The sequence below is a fragment of the Talpa occidentalis genome, unplaced genomic scaffold, assembly GCF_014898055.3.
Source record: "Talpa occidentalis isolate TD23 unplaced genomic scaffold, MPIMG_talOcc4v2.1 talOcc4.3, whole genome shotgun sequence".
In the NCBI taxonomy this organism is placed as follows: domain Eukaryota; kingdom Metazoa; phylum Chordata; class Mammalia; order Eulipotyphla; family Talpidae; genus Talpa; species Talpa occidentalis.
The window spans coordinates 24,784,280-24,802,807 of NW_023603184.1; the positions used below are offsets into that span (position 1 = coordinate 24,784,280).

General features: G+C 39.0%; 1 protein-coding gene across 1 annotated transcript; it reads right to left on the reverse strand.

The window, feature by feature from the left end:
- Positions 1 to 6,912: 6,912 nt before the first annotated feature.
- Positions 6,913 to 7,857, reverse strand: LOC119254573 (olfactory receptor 10A3-like). Its single transcript, XM_037521682.1, has one exon. The coding sequence runs from the start codon at positions 7,855 to 7,857 to the stop codon at positions 6,913 to 6,915; it is 945 nt and encodes a 314-aa protein (XP_037377579.1).
- Positions 7,858 to 18,528: the final 10,671 nt, after the last annotated feature.

An 18,528-nucleotide genomic window follows, 5' to 3' on the forward strand; every position in this document is an offset into this window, starting at 1 on the left:
TCCCTGTGGCAACCAATAAATTTTTTCACTAAGTCCAAGATTTCTTTTTTGCTGCAATTTGCCATTGTAAATTTTTTGTTTTGTTATATTCCTTAGAAAAGTGAAACCATCTGTATCTGTCCTTCACTGACTAATTTCACTCAGCATAATGACCACACAGCCCACCCATTTTGTTCCACAAGCCACTATTTCCTCTTTTCCAATAGCTATGTAGTATTCCTTTGATAATATATTCTACAGTTGCCTTATCTTTCAATAAGCATGATTATGAATCCTAGATGTAGGAATGCAAGGAAGTCAAATCAAATGTCATCCTTTTTTTTCATAAGAGACTGGAAGTAATATGAATAGGGTTGACTGATGAGCAAAACAAGAAATGTTCTAGAGGGTGCGATGACAGTCATGGAGTACATCGATACAGTAGGTGAAGAGGGAGAAATATTCTAGCAGAGGAGCTAAATAGACACTTCGCCAAAGAAGACATACAGATGGTCAACAGGCACATGATAAAATATTCATCATCTTTCATCAACAGGGAAATACAAATCAAAAGCACAATGAGATACCACCTCACTCCTGTGAGAATGGACCATATCAAAAAGACAAGGTCAAATGTAACAAGTGTGGGAGATCGTATGGAACTCTAGTATAGAAAAAGGAACTCTAGTATACTGTTCATGGGGAGGTAGATTTGTCCAGGCCCTATGGGAAACTGTATAGAGGTTTCTCACAGCGTTAAAAGTAGATTTACCATATGAGCCAGCAATTCCACTCCTAGGTATCTACCCAAAGAATGCAAAAACTTATTCAAAGAGATATGTGCATTCCTGTGTTCATTGCAGACCATTTACAATGCCCAAGTTATGGAAACAAATGCCCAAGGACAGATGAGTTGTATCCATACTACCTTGTAGAAAACATTCCTGGAAATGTTTCCAGAAGTCTTCTCTAAAATAAACAGGAAAAAAGCAAAGCATAGATAATATTCTCCATACAAATTCATTTGGACAGGAGGACAAAAGAGAAAACCTAAACGAATTTGTTGTTTTTTAAATTCTGTAGTGTTCAGGTTTTCCAGCATACTTTATTCCAAGTGTTGATGATCAGGCCTCTCCCAAAAGAATAACCAGTGATATGAATCTGGAGCAAAGAAAACAGATATGAACTCCAGATTTCAAGATCGTTGTCATATAGATCCAGCTACATCGCTAACAACAGAGAGCATCTCCTAAAGTTAATATGTATAAAGAGAAGGAGGAAAACAAAATCATGCTGACATTTAAGTCTCAGAAGCTAGAGAAGGTACTGATCAGAATCTGCAGAACTAGACCAGCCTAGTCTCCTGAAGTCTCAGAAAGTTTCACAAAGGAAGAGAGGGTCATGTTTACTGTCTCCCACCCTCTAGGAATCCTAAGTCACTTTTTCTATTAAAAAAAAAAAGGAACTAATTTCCATCAGGTCATTTGCCATAAGAAATTATAGCATGATTGCATGAATTGCATAAGAAATTATAACATGAAAGAAACCCTCCAGTTGTTTCTGTGCAGAAAGACATAAGAGTCCATCAAGGATGGAAAAGAGAAAGTCTACGCCTTGGGCATTTTCCAGGAATGAGACTCACAGCATTCAAAAGTGACCCTAAAATGGCAGCTGCAATGAAAACCCCATTTCAGAGCTGTGGACAAAAATCTTGACCTCTGGGTTGAAACAATGGAAAAGAAAAAAAGAGATTAGACTCACACAGTATTTGGGACTAGAAGGTCTGTACTTGGTGGTGCCTATGTGCACTGGGAAAGAATAAAAACTTATAACCAGTTTTGTGCCTCTGTACTCTGGGTCTGGAAAGTTTAATTCCAATTTTACACACATCTGTTCACATACTGACATGGAAAAGACCTACAAACGGCAGGAAATAGGAGCATTGGGTGAACTTTCTCTGTAAGTGCCAAGTGACCTTACATATATGCAACTTTTATATCCCCTGTCATTCACTCCAGAGCTGGCGTCCATGTCACCCCTACCCTGGACAGTGCCACAGTTGTCATGTGGAGCACACTGTCCCTTCCCAATATGCCTGTGAATTTACTAACACATTTGATTTATGAATCTGGGCAACCCTCCCCCAGATATTCACAAGATACTCACATGTATTCACATTTTTTAACTTGCTACAGGAGCCAACCATTTCATAAGTTCCACAAGAGGATATTTCCATTTAAGAGTCCCAGGAAAGGTGAGGAGAGGCAGAGAGGATTTCAGAAACAATCGGGCCACAGCAGCTGATGTCTTCCTCCACAAAGCAAGGGGCTACAGCAGCTGCACCCCCACCCCACTCTCCCCACTTAGAGGCCACAGACCAAGCAAATAAAAATACAGGTCTCCTAGTTCCATTTGAATTTCAGATAAACAACAAGTAACATTTTAGCATAAGTATGTCCCAGAAGTTTCAGAAAAAAATTATCATTGTTTATCTGAGTTCAAATTCAACTAGGCATCTTGTGTTTTGTCTGACACCCTCCTCCCCAGTCACTCTCTAGCCCTACTCTTTCAGAAGGGACGGCCACGGCTGTTTCCTAAGGAGAGTTTCTTCCTTTTGACCACAGTCTCTCTTTCCCATGGTTCACAGCTCCCACTCCCCATTGGGACGCTAAGTAAAGAACATTGGCCCAAGAGCAGACCCAGCCTCTCTGAGCCCCTGAGGTTGCTGCTTCCTCTGACCACGGAGCCCTCAAGCCTGGCTGCACTCAGCTGCCCAGACTTCTGAACAGAGGAATCTCACTGCCCATCAGACACAATGTATCTTTACACATAGTTCTCTGCTCAGAGTCCTCCATTTGGAGACACTTGCATTCTCTGTGTTTCAGGGGTGTTTCTCCCTCCCTTAAGATGTGACCTAGGCTGTGACACTCAGGCCTAACCAGTTAGAGAAGTCCATCTTCAGACTACAGAGATCATTCAAGGCCTCGCCTCTTCCCCGGGTCAAGGTTATGGTCCTCGCTCAATGTTTCTGCTAGAAACACTGATAAAGACATTCTCTTCCTTTGCTGTCATTGACTGTGCCATTGGCTTTGGATGACACCCCTTGTCAATATCTTCTCTGAAAATAGAGGTGACTCAGACCTAAGAGCAAATAAAAGGAGCAACAGAGGAAGTTAAAGTGAAAGTCTTAATGCCATTGTTAGAAAGAGCCAGACATACCAAAAACTAGAAATCAAGGTGAGTGTGTTTGTTTTTTTTTTTAATGAATGTAATTGGGCCATTTCATTTTTCATTGAGTTAATTTTAACTGGATGGGACTTCTTTTTGAAATGTCATATCTAAACTTCAGTTAATGTTAGATCCTTGTTTTTTTAAATAGCCTCCTCTGTCCCATGAAAATCCAGAGTTATAGAGTGGGTGTGTTTTTGGTTCCCAAGCTCACTATGACATTCGGGAGTTGGTCTGTGGGTAATTCCCACCTCTTTAGGGAGCAACATAGCCTAGCTTGGTGGGTGCTTACCAGCATCCTCGGTAATCCAGTTCAAATTTGTCTCTAAAGAGGCAGCTATGCACACCTGCAGAGCATTGCACACAGTCTAAGTGCTCAACATAAGAGGTGGAAGCCATCAAACTTTCTGTGTGAAGAAGAGGTAATAGGACTTTGTGTCGTGGGTCCCAAATACATCTCTGAAGGCTGAGTTCCTTTGAATTAAGATTTCTGAGTGCATCCAGCAGATTGGTACACATAGAACAACTTGGGGGGAATCGTGACAGCAACAAAATATCTGTAAAGCAAAAGGTGGGGTGTCTGTAACCTTTCTGTGGGACACTGAGAGTTCAAGGCAGCCACAACACTCTCAGCTGTTTTGGACTCAGCAGCAACACCTGGGACCATGTAGGTTTGCAGTGCCTTAACAGATGATCCCATTTTCTTAATCCCTTCATCTGCTAATGGTGACTTTTAAGTTGTTTCTATTTTCTGTCAATTGCACATAATGGTCCAATGATCATGAAGGTTCAGGTAGGTCTTCCAGATAGTGATCTTATTTCCTTCATATAAATATCCAATAAATATAAATATTACTGTTCATATCATAGTTCTTCACTTAATCTTTGGCGAAATCACCATACTTTTTCCATAGTGATGCATCAGTTTTCATTCCCACCAGGGAAACACAAAGGTTCACTATTTTCCATATACTCACCAATACTTATCTCTAGTCATTTTATAATAGCCATCTAAACTGGTGTGAGTTGATATCTCACTGTGTTGTTTTTTTTTTTTTTCACTTCCCTGATAAGCTGTGGCATTGAGTATCATTACATGTACCAGTAATTTACTCATCAAATATATGATTTATTTTTTAAATTTATTTATGTATATAAGAGACAGAGCATTAACTCATCAGATATATGATTTGCAAATATTTTTGACAACTCTGTAAGCTGCTTATCTTTTTGCAGATGGATTCCTTTGCTCTGCAAAAGCTCTTTATTTTGATATAGTCTCACTTGTTTATTTTTTCCTTTGTTGTTTTTGTTTTGGATATCACATCCAAAAAATCATTGCAAAAATCTTGACAGATGTCAGGATCTACTCTCATTTTTCACTTGTAGGAGATTTATGGATTCAGTTTTCACTCTCTTGTCTTTAACATTTTTAATTAGTTGTTGGATGTGGTGGAAGTCACCATTTGCATGTAGTTAGTCAATTTGACCAGTACCATTTATTAAAGAAACTATCCTGTCACCATTGTGTATTCTTGGTTATCTTTTCAACTATTCATTAATTTTATATATTTGGGTTTATTTTTGGACTCTTTTTTCCATTTCTTTGATCTTTATGTCTATTTATATGATGTACCATACTGTTTTGATTACTGTACTTTGTAATATAGTTTGAAATCAAATCATGTGATACTACCAGCTTTGTTACTTTCGCTCAAAATTGCAAATGTCACACTTTTCTCAGAGATTCCCCAGGCCAACCAAGAGTCTAGCCATTTCTTTTCCGCTAGGATACCTCCACTGGATGATCCAGACTCCCTGTTTGGTTTCAAGAAGATGTTGCCAGGCCAAGTTGCCTTCAGAAGGTTATTCCTGCCCATTCACGTTTCAGTATTTTTTCCTTATCCAGGGGTTTGTACACCTACCTCTGTCAGTGTCTCATTCCTGAAAATCACAACAAGCACAGACAATACTCAAAATAGTCTTGAAATCAGGCAGTAAAATGACTTGTAGATTGCACTAGACTAACCTAATAGATTGCCTTTGGTAATGTGGAATATAGATACCTTCCATAACAGCAGGGTGCTTCAATGATAAAAGATTTCAGAAATGGTGACTGGCGTTAACTATGGAGAGAAAAGTATTAGGCAGTTCATTGATTCAAGTTTGAAATGCATGAAAGTGGGCAAGAGTAATATTCCTAAAATGGCTTCAATCATTGATTACAAAATTTCTTTTTGTGGAATCCAATCTATTTTTGTATCTATGCTTCTCATTTTTAGCAGAAGCAATAGTAATTTAAAAATTGTTTTTCTAATGACACGAAAATAGTACTTAATCCCTTTATTACCACAATTGGAGCAGAAACTAAAGACTTTAAGCAGTTCTATGACATAGAAACAATAAAGAGGTCCCTTTCAATTTACAAATAGAAAAATAAAATAGAATGCCAGGATTAAATATTACAAATGTGGCAAAATAAATTCTATTGGGGGGCCCTCCTTGGTGGCTTAGGGATTAAAGTCACAGTACTATCAAGCTATTGCTACCCACTCCAGCATGAGTTTGATTCCAGGTCATAGAACTAAGCCACATGGTGCAGCAGACCTCTTCTGTCTCCCCCACTGTGCCCCTCAGCTGTGTATCTTAGTAGATCTTCCTGTCTGCTCCCTGCTGTGTCTCTAGTGAATCCTCTCACTCCCCTCCCCACACCTCTGGCCTACACCCCAGTTCTTGTATAAATAAATAAATAAATTTAAAAAATAAATCTTTTTAAAAAATGTGTCTAATGTCTTCATTGAGATCTAAATAAATAAATAAATTCTAATGGGTTATAATGTGACTCAGGACCATAAAAAAATATGTAAAAACCATTATTCACTAATTTTCTACAACAAATAATAATAAAACATTTTTGTTTATATACAAAATGTTTACAGATATTTTGGATGTATAAAAGGAAATATAACAAGTTCTAAAACACAGTTCTATAAGTGAAAAATGTAATTGTATTATCGACTGAGATGTGAAGAAAAATCTCATGTGATTCTCTATTAAGGAGCATACATGAATATACGGGGAAAAAAACACCAAGAGAAGTACTGTTTTGAAAAATAATCTGTGTGAGCCCATGAGATAGAATCAGTTTCATCTCCCAAAAATAACTGTATTTGTGTACACATTCATTGAATATATTTTCATTCTACCTCATCTATTGTTCAATAAATACCTCATCTATTACTCAATCTTGAGGTCTACCCCACTAGGGAAAAAGTGGGACTTTAGATCAGTCCCAAAATTGTTAAATGATTTAAAAAGTAATTCTGCAGACTATTAAATTTATAGGTGCAAACACTCCATCCCAAAAGACCTAAATTAAGGCATATACAGTACAAAAATAACACATCAGAAGACAAAAAATAAGTGTTTATTTCATCTATGTCTACTATTATGATAATTGAGAGTGATGACCTGGATGATGACAACAGAGAAACAGATAAAGAAGGTATGTTGGTATATGTTATGAAAATTTATAAAACTATAAAATATTAATGAAAATAGACACATTAAATGAAGAGTTCCCTAATATGGTATTGAACTAAACAAAATAAATATATTCATACAAGAAATGCAAAAAGTTGACAATATATTAAACTTAAGCAGATTTCCATGGGTAATGTCCAAATACAGATAACTTCTCAGCTATCAGAATGTGTGTAAATTCACTCTTCTTTGCCATAATTTTATCAAAGCTCTTTTCATCTCACTGTTTCGCAAGCTGTAGATCAGTGGATTCAGCAGAGGTGTGAGTAACGTGTAAGCCAATGACATCACTTTCTTGGTATCTGGGGAGTAGCCAGATTTGGGCTGTAAATAGGTCATACTAGCTGTGCCATAGAAAAGGGTAACAGAAGTCAGATGGGAGGCACAGGTGGAAAAGGCCTTCTGCCTCCCAGTGTTGGATGGCATCTTCAGGATGGCAAAGAGAATTCGAATGTAAGACAAGAGGATCAACAGGAAAGGGACTATAACAATCAAAATGGTGCCAATGAAAGCATAGACTTCAAAAAAAAAGGTGTTTGCACATGCAAGCTTTAGCACTGGGGGAGTCTCACAGAAGAGATGATTAATTTCATTGGGGCCACAAAAGGGAAAACTAAATACCCACGTGGTCTGCACAGTAGCAGTAACAATCCCTGAGACCCATGAGAACAATACTAATTTCGTGAAAACATTTTTGTTCATAATCACTGAGTAGTTCAGAGGATGGCAGATGGCAGCATATCTGTCATAAGCCATTGCCCCCAGAAGAAAACATTCAGTCACACCAAAAAAAAGAATGAAAAACATCTGTGCAAAACAGCCTGCAAAAGGAATTGTGGCTCTTGCAGTGGAGAGGACCACCAGCATCTCAGGCATAATGGCAGTACTGAAACTCACCTCCACCATGGACAAGTTCAGGAGAAATAGGTACATGGGGACATAGAGGCTCTGTTCCAGGGAGATGATGACTATAATGACGTCATTTCCCACCAGAATCACCAGGTAAACAACCAGGAAAACCCCAAAGAGTTGTCCTTGCAGTTCAGGATAGTTAGAAAAGCCCAGGAGGATGAATTCAACCACAGAGCTCTGATTCAGCCTTTTCATTTCAGCAGAGATGTATTGTGTCTGTGGCCGTTGTACCTAATTAAGGAAGTCACAGTCCTATAGCTGAGGGCTTCAATCTGAAATTCTTGACAGAGGATGCAATGGGAGCACATTGTGATGGATCTTCAAGTAGGCAGTTTTGAGAATGGTCAATATGCTGGAACAGTGAATCTTTCAAATACAAACGAAAAAGTGAAGAATTCTGACTAGCACCTTCTTTTATTTTTTAATTTCTATATGCATGTATTTTACATCATAGTACATTTTTTCAAAAGTACAAAACAATAGCAGTATTCTCTGGCAACATTTACTGCTAGCTTGAAAATGAATTCTACTCTTACACCATTCATAGGCATTTAATTATTTAGACTCCATTCTCTATTACATTGATGTATGTATCTCTGTTGTTTCCAGTTGCATATGTATATGATTTTTCAAATGAAATGTTATAAATAAACAGCAAAATAAATCTGGAAAAAATTATAACTAATAAAATTAAAGCAAAAATTTTGATAAACATTTGTTAAAATACCAAAGTCAAAATGGTTTTATATTTCTTTTGTTTAAAATGAAATGTAACAGAAGGACACAAAACAAATACAGAAGCATTTAAAGGGGGTGTATTTTGCATGTACTTATCTCAGATCAGCATAAGTAAATAGCTTCAAGCTTACTGATGTGCTCAGAGGTTCTCCAACTAATTATACTAGAATTTACCTTGATGGGAAACTTTAGAGATGAGTTTTTCCTGACCTATCCTTGTCATCATAAAATGAATTTAGGGCTATAGAAAATATCATTTTGGTTCCTCCACTCCCTCTCTTTTTACCTCTCCCTTTCTGAATCACCTTTCTTCACACCCTCCCCCCAGACTCACATTAAGAGTGCATTTAACTGTTAATCACATTTAATGTTTTAATTAGTCATTAAATATATACTAATTTAGTATCTACAAAATGGGTGCCTATGTACCCTAGATGTATAAATTAAACCATAACCTCAACAAACATGTCTCCCATGACCACAATGATAAAATAATAAACATTTATCCTTACCCCAGCTCTCCCTGACTCACGTCACCCATGTTTATATTTTACCATTACAATCAGCAGCAAATTAAATAGCACATAATTATTTAGGTGCTATTTAGGTTAATTATTTATGCTAATTAACTAACTCTCCCTTCTGAATGCAGCTTCAGGGGCCAAGATATTTTTTTATGTTGACTACAGATCATAAACAGCATAATAGATGCTAAACTAATATTCATTGAAAACCTAAAGGAATGAATTTCGAAATTAGGAACTTAGAGTCTGAGGGAATAAAAAATCAAAAACAAGAAAAGGAACAGCACCAGAATTAATCCACGCTTTGGTGGAAGTTTGAGACCCTTTAAGCACTGGAAATAGCACTGATCTGGGGAGTTGGGTCCAGGCCTGACTCTGCCATGACCTTAATTGAGTACCTGCCTCCCCCTGGTCCCCCTGCACTCTGTTCCACTGGTTGGTGGAGCAGGAAAATAACGCCAGATCCTTCAGGCTCTGGCATGTTCTTAGAAAACTGTGGGTTGCTGGGCTTGCCTTCTGTGCAGACGATCGCCAGAGGAAGTAGGTGGAATAGTGGTGGGTATCACCAGGAGGTTCACATTGTGCCCAAGTCCTTTGAGACCACCAGCCCCTACACAGCTGACCTCTCCCTCCAGTTTAGCTGCTCTTCCCAAGAGCCCTCTGGGCCAAGCACTTCACTTCTCCTCCATTCCCCTCCACACTCGCCAAGCCAACTCTCTGTCCCCAGTATCCCACCCACTGTCAGGCCCATGGAGTCCATCTGGCCTCTCCCAATTCAGCCCAAGTGACGCTGCCCAGCCCACTGTCTCTATTCTTGCCCTCAACCCCCCATCACTAAATGGCCTCTTAACTGACTTCCCAAGTTTTGGACCTTATCCTCCAATCTACCCTCATAGTATTACCCCCATCCGGAGCCGTCAGATTCTCCTGTATCCTTCTCAGGATGATTTTTTTAAGAAACCAGAGTGGTAACAATTGCCTTAGGGACTCAATGAGGGAAAAATAATTTCTAAATGCAATAGAAGAGAGAAAAAAACATAACCACAGTATATCATGAGTGTAAGGGCAAGTAAGTGGAGGGGAAAGGCTAAGGAAAGATGACTTGCTCAAATCAAAGGTCTTGGGTGATGTTTAGCATGAGTGTGGAGGCCTGCTGGCCTGGGATGCTGCTTTGAACTGGAAGATTTCACTGTGGGACACAGGGAAGACAGCAAGCAGAAGGACAAGCAAACCCAAGACTTGCCATGTTTTCTCAAGCCCAGATCATTAGGACATTGGCCTAGGGCAAAAAGGTGTTTTAATTTACTTTCACAATGTGATAGGTCAAAACAAATGTCTGTATTAACTTATTCTATTTTCAATATCAAAACATCACCAGACATTAGTAATGTGAACTCTGCAGGAAAAAAAAAAATTAAATGCCATTTCTAATGTACAAAAGTAGAAAATTACATATTAAAACCCAAAGGACTAAAGAACAAGTAAAACTTTAAAATAAGAATAGTTAGAGTATCCTGTTAAAACAGGTATATATTAGGAGGCTGTGAAATTATGGAATAAAATAAATAGGGAGTAATAAGCCTTAACAGGAACTACTGCCTTCATGAAATATTCAGAAACCAATAATTGAATCTGGTTGCACCAACTTTTCCCCTAATTCTGACCTGACTGATTCACTAGCATGTCCTGATCACTCACTATGACTTTGAGCCAATCACTTCCTCCTCTGGGGTTCAACTTCCCACATGACTGGTCTTGCTTCTGACCACCTTCCACCCAGCTGCTGTCCTCCATGAGTGGATGATAGATAGCGCAGGCAAACTACTCATCGCTCCAATGTGCTCTGACTTTTCTTTGAATGTGAAAATCAGTGTAGTTGGCATTCTTACCTGAGTCCTGAGTTCTCATCCATAGTCATCTCCAACTCTCAGTGAGAACTATAAGCGGCAACCCCACCAACAGTTCAGAAGCAGGTCCTTCTGTTCTTACCTACCGCCTGCCTCTGCTACTCATCCTGTTTAATCAGATGTTGCACTCCATTAGTTTAAGATTCCCTCCCAAGTACAACTCATTCAATGCACTGATACTGTAGTAGTTTATGGCATTGAATGGTTTGCCCTGGGAAAAGCCTTCTCCAAAGAACTTCTCTCAATTTATACAGGCTTCCCCATATGAACAAAAAAGATCAATTTCACTGATGTGAAGCAGCACTTGAGGTTTCTGTAGGGAATAACACCTCTTCACTCAAGAGACTCAATTCCACTATGACATCTCCCATTAAGAAATGAACGATGCATGAACATTAGTAAATACCAAACAGAACAAAACGGAGGGTTTGAGCAAAGACAAATAAGCTTAGAAGGAGGGACTGTTTCTGCAATGATAGGAAACATGTTAAGACATGTATATAGACTGACACTACTTTGTGGAAAGCATGGATGCCTTACCAAAGGCTTTTATGTTTTCTACCAGGAAGATGGAAACACTGAAATTTGTGGAAGAGCAAGGTGATGTCATGCAGATAATTATGTAAGTGGGGCTTTTTAACTTGAAGACAAAACATCTGGACTAGTTGTCTGATAGAGCAGTTACATTATGTCTCTGGTTCTTTTAAAATGCTGGCGACGTTATCGATCTCACAGGAATATGTAAGAGACAAGAGGCCTTAGAGTTCAGTCTGTACCGACTTGAGCTATCTATGAAGCCACTGGCCCATGCCAGCAAATGTGAGGAGAATGAATCTTCAGGTTTTGTTTCATCAAAAATTCAGATGAGATGGACTCAACCTAGGCTCCCTTTCTCTATTTCTCCTTTCTGCTTTCCTAGAATAAGTCCCAATCTCAAGGAAATATCCCCCTCCTAGAGGCAATAAGGCAATCAACAATAGTTAGGGTCACATCCTTTCTCATCTGTGTACAGCGAGTTACCAGTCATCTAGTGGGGAAAAAAAGGTTTTAATTCACTAAAACCCCAAGGAGGACTCCCACACCATTCACTGTAGCACCGTAACATGTGAAACTATGAACCACACATGGTGACTGTGACTGGGATGGAAATGTTGCTTCATAGGCACTTTTCATGGTCTACCCCTAACTGGAGGTGGCATCATCTTAGCCATACATGCCTGCAAAGTTTAATAAAGAAAAAATCTTAGGGGCCTCCCTGGTGGCACAAGGGGTTAAGCACTGCACTATGAATCAGTCCACAGCCTCTGCAGCACAAGTTCAATCCCCAGCCAGCCAGAGGGCAACCCACATGGCGCGGCAGACTTCTCCTGACTCACCCTCTGCTCCCCTCAGCAGTGTATTTCAGTCTGTCTGCCTGTTTTGTTCCCCACTCCGTTTCTGGTGAATCCTCTCACCCCCTGCACCTCTGGCCTATACCCTGCTCTTGTATGCATAAATAAATCTTTAAAAAAAAATCTTAGAGAAATCAAGGCATTGTTGGCAGAACACTCAAATACCTCTGTACACATGGAAAAGCATGTTTCTATTTTTTGTATTTTTATTGTAACCTGGGGTTTACATTTTTCTCCTCCATATGAATACATGTTCTCCACCCTTCACCAAACCACCCAGGTCAATAGCCATCTACTTCCTTCTTCCCATCCTTTCTTCCCTCTTCCCTGTGGCAACCAATAAATTTTTTCACTAAGTCCAAGATTTCTTTTTTGCTGCAATTTGCCATTGTAAATTTTTTGTTTTGTTATATTCCTTAGAAAAGTGAAACCATCTGTATCTGTCCTTCACTGACTAATTTCACTTAGCATAATGACCACACAGCCCACCCATTTTGTTCCACAAGCCACTATTTCCTCTTTTCCAATAGCTATGTAGTATTCCTTTGATTATATATTCTGCAATTGCTTTATCTTTCAATAAGCATGATTATGAATGCTAGATGTAGGAATGCATGGAAGTCAAATCAAATGTCATCCTTTTTTTCATAAGAGACTGGAAGTAATATGAATAGGGTTGACTGATGAGCAAAACAAGAAATGTTCTAGAGGGTGCCATGACAGTCATGGAGTACATCAATACAGTAGGTGAAGAGGGGGAAATATTCTAGCAGAGGAGCTAAATAGACACTTCGCCAAAGAAGACATACAGATGGTCAACAGGCACATGATAAAATATTCATCATCTTTCATCAACAGGGAAATACAAATCAAAAGCACAATGAGATACCACCTCACTCCTGTGAGAATGGACCATATCAAAAAGACAAGGTCAAATGTAACAAGTGTAGGAGATCGTATGGAACTCTAGTATAGAAAAAGGAACTCTAGTATACTGTTCATGGGGAGGTAGATTTGTCCAGCCCCTATGGGAAACCGTATAGAGGTTTCTCACAGCGTTAAAAGTAGATTTACCATATGAGCCAGCAATTCCACTCCTAGGTATCTACCCAAAGAATGCAAAAACTTATTCAAAGAGATATGTGCATTCCTGTGTTCATTGCAGACCATTTACAATGCCCAAGTTATGGAAACAAATGCCCAAGGACAGATGAGTTGTATCCATACTACCTTGTAGAAAACATTCCTGGAAATGTTTCCAGAAGTCTTCTCTAAAATAAACAGGAAAAAAGTAAAGCATAGATGATATTCTCCATACAAATTCATTTGGACAGGAGGACAAAAGAGAAAACCTAAACGAATTTGTTATTTTTTAAATTCTGTAGTGTTCAAGTTTTCCAGCATACTTTATTCCAAGTGTTGGATGATCAGACCTCTCCCAAAAGAATAACCAGTGATATGAATCTGGAGCAAAGAAAACAGATATGAACTCCAGATTTCAAGATCATTGTCATATAGATCCAGCTACATCGCTAACAACAGAGAGCATCCCCTAAAGTTAATATGTATAAAGAGAAGGAGGAAAACAAAATCATGCTGACATTTAAGTCTCAGAAGCTAGAGAAGGTATTGATCAAAATCTGCAGAACTAGACCAGCCTAGTCTCCTGAAGTCACAGAAAGTTTCACAAAGGAAGAGAGGGTCATGTTTATTGTCTCCCACCCTCTAAGAATCCTAAGCCACTTTTTCTATTAAAAAAAAAAGGAATTAATTTCCATCAGGTCATTTGCCATAAGAAATTATAGCATGATTGCATAAATTGCATAAGAAATTACAACATGAAAGAAACCCTCCAGTTGTTTCTATGCAGAAAGACATAAGAGTCCATCAAGGATGGATAAGAGAAAGTCTATGCCCTGGGCATTATCCAGGAATGAGACTCACAGCATTCCAAAATGACCCTAAAATGGCAACTGCAATGAAAACCCATTTTCAGAGCTGTGGACAAAAATCTTGGCCTCTAGGTTGAAACAGTGGAAAACAAAAAAAGAGATTAGACTCACACAGTATTTGGGACTAGAAGGCCTGTACTTGGTGGTGCCTATGTGCACTGGGAAAGAATAAAAACTTATAACCATTTTTGTGCCTCTGTACTCTGGGTCTGGAAAGTTTAATTCCAATTTTACACACATCTGTTCACATACTGACATGGAAAAGACCTACAAACGGCAGGAAATAGGAGCATTGGGTGAACTTTCTCTGTAAGTGCCAATTCACCTTACATATATGCAACTTTTGTATCCCCTGTCATTCACTCCAGAGCTGGTGTCCATGTCACCCCTACCCTGGACAGTGCCACAGTTGTCATGTGGAGCACACTGTCCCTTCACAACATGCCTGTGAATTTACTAACATAAATTTGATTTATGAACCTGGGCAATCCTCCCCCAGATATTCACAAGATACTCACATGTATTCACATTTTTTAACTTGCTACAGGAGCCAACCATTTCATAAGTTCCACAAGAGGATATTTTCCATTTAAGAGTCCCAGGAAAGGTGAGGAGAGGCAGAGAGGATTTCAGAAACAATCGGGCCACAGCAGCTGATGTCTTCCTCCACAAAGCAAGGGGCTACAGCAGCTGCACCCCCACCCCACTCTCCCCACTTAGAGGCCACAGACCAAGCAAATAAAAATACAGGTCTCCTAGTTCCATTTGAATTTCAGATAAATAACAAGTAACATTTTAGCATAAGTATGTCCCAGAAATTTCAGAAAAAAATTATCATTGTTTATCTGAGTTCAAATTCAACTAGGCATCTTGTGTTTTGTCTGACACCCTCCTCCCCGGTCACTCTCTAGCCCTACTCTTTCAGAAGGGACAGCCACGGCTGTTTCCTAAGGAGAGTTTCTTCCTTTTGACCACAGTCTCTCTTTCCCATGGTTCACAGCTCCCACTCCCCATTGGGACTCTAAGTAAAGAACATTGGCCCAAGAGCAGACCCAGCCTCTCTGAGCCCCTGAGGTCGCTCCTTCCTCTGACCACCAAGCCCTCAAGCCTGGCTGCACTCAGCTGCCCAGACTTCTGAACAGAGGAATCTCACTGCCCATCAGACACAATGTATCTTTCACATACCTCTCTGCTCAGAATCCTCCATTTGGAGCCACTTGCATTCCCTGTGTTTCAGGGGTGCTTCTCCCTCCCTTAAGATGTGACCTAGGCTGTGACACTCAGGCCTAACCAATTAGAGAAGTCCATCTTCAGACTACAGAGATCATTCAAGGCTTCGCCTCTTCCCCTGGTCAAGGTTATGGTCCTCGCTCAATGTTTCTGCTAGAAACACTGATAAAGACATTCTCTTCTTTTGCTGTCATTGACTGTGCCAGTGGCTTAGGATGACACCCCTTGTCAATATCTTCTCTGAAAATAGAGGTGACTCAGACCTAAGAGCAAATAAAAGGAGCAACAGAGGAAGTCAAAGTGAAAGTCTTAATGCCGTTGTTAGAAAGAGCCAGACATACCAAAAACTAGAAATCAAGGTGAGTGTGTTTGTTTTTTTTTTAATGAATGTAATTGGGCCATTTCATTTTTCATTGAGTTAATTTTAACTGGATGGGACTTCTTTTTGAAATGTCATATCTAAACTTCAGTTAATGTTAGATCCTTGTTTTTTTAAATAGCCTCCTCTGTCCCATGAAAATCCAGAGTTATAGAGTGGGTGTGTTTTTGGTTCCCAAGCTCACTATGACATTCGGGAGTTGGTCTGTGGGTAATTCCCACCTCTTTAGGGAGCAACATAGCCTAGCTCGGTGGGTGCTTACCAGCATCCTCGGTAATCCAGTTCAAATTTGTCTCTAAAGAGGCAGCTATGCACACCTGCAGAGCATTGCACATATACACTCTCTATATACACACAGTTTAAGTGCTCAACATAAGAGGTGGAAGCCATCAAACTTTCTGTGTGAAGAAGAGGTAATAGGACTTTGTGTCGTGGGTCCCAAATACATCTCTGAAGGCTGAGTTCCTTTGAATTAAGATTTCTGAGCGCATCCAGCAGATTGGTACACATAGAACAACTTGGGGGGAATCGTGACAGCAACAAAATATCTATAAAGCAAAAGGTGGGGTGTCTGTAACCTTTCTGTGGGACACTGAGAGTTCAAGGCAGCCACAACACTCTCAGCTGTTTTGGACTCAGCAGCAACACCTGGGACCATGTAGATTTGCAGTGCCTTAACAGATGATCCCATTTTCTTAATCCCTTCATCTGCTAATGGAGACTTTTAAGTTGTTTCTATTTTCTGTCAATTGCACATAATGGTCCAATGATCATGAAGGTTCAGGTAGGTCTTCCAGATAGTGATCTTATTTCCTTCATATAAATATCCAATAAATATAAATATTACTGTTCATATCGTAGTTCTTCACTTAATTTTTGGCGAAATCACCATACTTTTTCCATAGTTATGCATCAGTTTTCATTCCCACCAGGGAAACACAAAGGTTCACTACTTTCCATATACTCACCAATACTTATCTCTTGTCATTTTATAATAGCCATCTGAACTGGTGTGAGTTGATATCTCGCTGTGTTGTTTTATTTTTTTTCACTTCCCTGATAAGCTGTGGCATTGAGTATCATTATATGTACCTGTAATTAACTCATCGATATATGATTTATTTTTTAAATTTATTTATGTATATATGAGACAGAGCATTAACTCATCAGATATATGATTTGCAAATATTTTTGACAACTCTGTAAGCTGCCTATCTTTTTGCAGATGGATTCCTTTGCTCTGCAAAAGCTCTTTATTTTGATATAGTCTCACTTGTTTATTTTTTCCTTTGTCGTTTTTGCTTTGGATATCACATCCAAAAAAAATCATTGCCAAAATCTTGACAGATGTCAAGGATCTAATCTCATTTTTCACTTGTAGGAAATTTATGGATTCAGTTTTCACACTCTTGTCTTTAACATTTTTAATTAGTTGTTGGATATGGTGGAAGTCACCATTTGCATGTAGTTAGTCAATTTGACCAGTACCATTTATTTTTTTAATTAATAATAAATTTTATTTTTATATTCCCCATATAATTGCAACCCCCCCATTCTGACCCCAGTCCCTCCCCTCCTGCCTCCCACCCCCAAAAAAGTGTCTCTGGTTCATAGTTTTTTTGTTGATTTTGATTTTCACTTTCTTACAGTTATTCATTTTCCTGGTCCCTTATTTAAGTTTTCTAGATTCCTGCTATGAGTGAGACCATCGGTATTTTTCTTTTTCTTCTGGCTTATTTTGCTGAGCATGATCCCATCCAGCGCCATCCATGTTGCTGCAAATTGCATGTGTTTATCTTTTTTGAATGCTGAGTAATATTCCATGGTGTATATGTACCACATCTTCTTGATCCAGTCATCTATTTTTGGGCATTTGGGTTATTTCCAAATATTAGCTATTGTAAATAGAGCTGCTATAAACATAGGGGTGCAGGTGTTCTTTGGAATTGATGTTTCTGTGTCCTTTGGGTAAATACCTAGGAGTGCAATTGCTGGATCATATGGAAGCTCTATGTTTAGTAGGTCAAGAAATCTCCACACAGCTCTCCATAGTGGTTGGACCAGTTTGCACTCCCACCAACAGTGCAGAAGAGTTCCTTTTTCTCCACACCCTCGCCAGCATTTGTTGTTGCTAGCTTTTTTAATATGTGCCATTCTCACTGGTGTAAGATGGTATCTCAAGGTAGTTTTGATTTGCATTTCCCTGATTACAAGTGATGTTGAACATTTTTTCATATGCCTGTTGGCCATTTGCATTTCCTCTTCAGAGAAGTTTCTTTTTAGCTCTTCTGCCCATTTTTTGACCAGTACCATTTATTAAAGAAACTATCCTGTCACCATTATGTATTCTTGGTTATCTTTTCAACTATTCATTAATTTTATATATTTGGGCTTATTTTTGGACTCTTTTTTCCATTTCTTTGATCTTTATATCTATTTACATGATGTACCATACTGTTTTGATTACTGTGCTTTGTAATATAGTTTGAAATCAAATCATGTGATACTACCAGCTTTGTTACTTTTGCTCAAAATTGCAAATGTCACACTTTTCTCAGAGATTCCCTAGGCCAACCAAGAGTCTAGCCATTTCTTTTCCACTAGGATACCTCCACTGGACAATCCAGACTCCCTGTTTGGTTTCAAGAAGATGTTGCCAGGCCAAGTTGCCTTCAGAAGGTTATTCCTGCCCATTCATGTTTCAGTATTTTTTCCTTATCCAGGGGTTTGTACACCTACCTCTGT

Coding starts and splice junctions, on each gene's coding strand:
- LOC119254573 (XM_037521682.1), bottom strand. CDS start 7,857: ATGAAAAGGCTGAATCAGAGCTCTGTGGTTGAATTCATCCTCCTGGGC.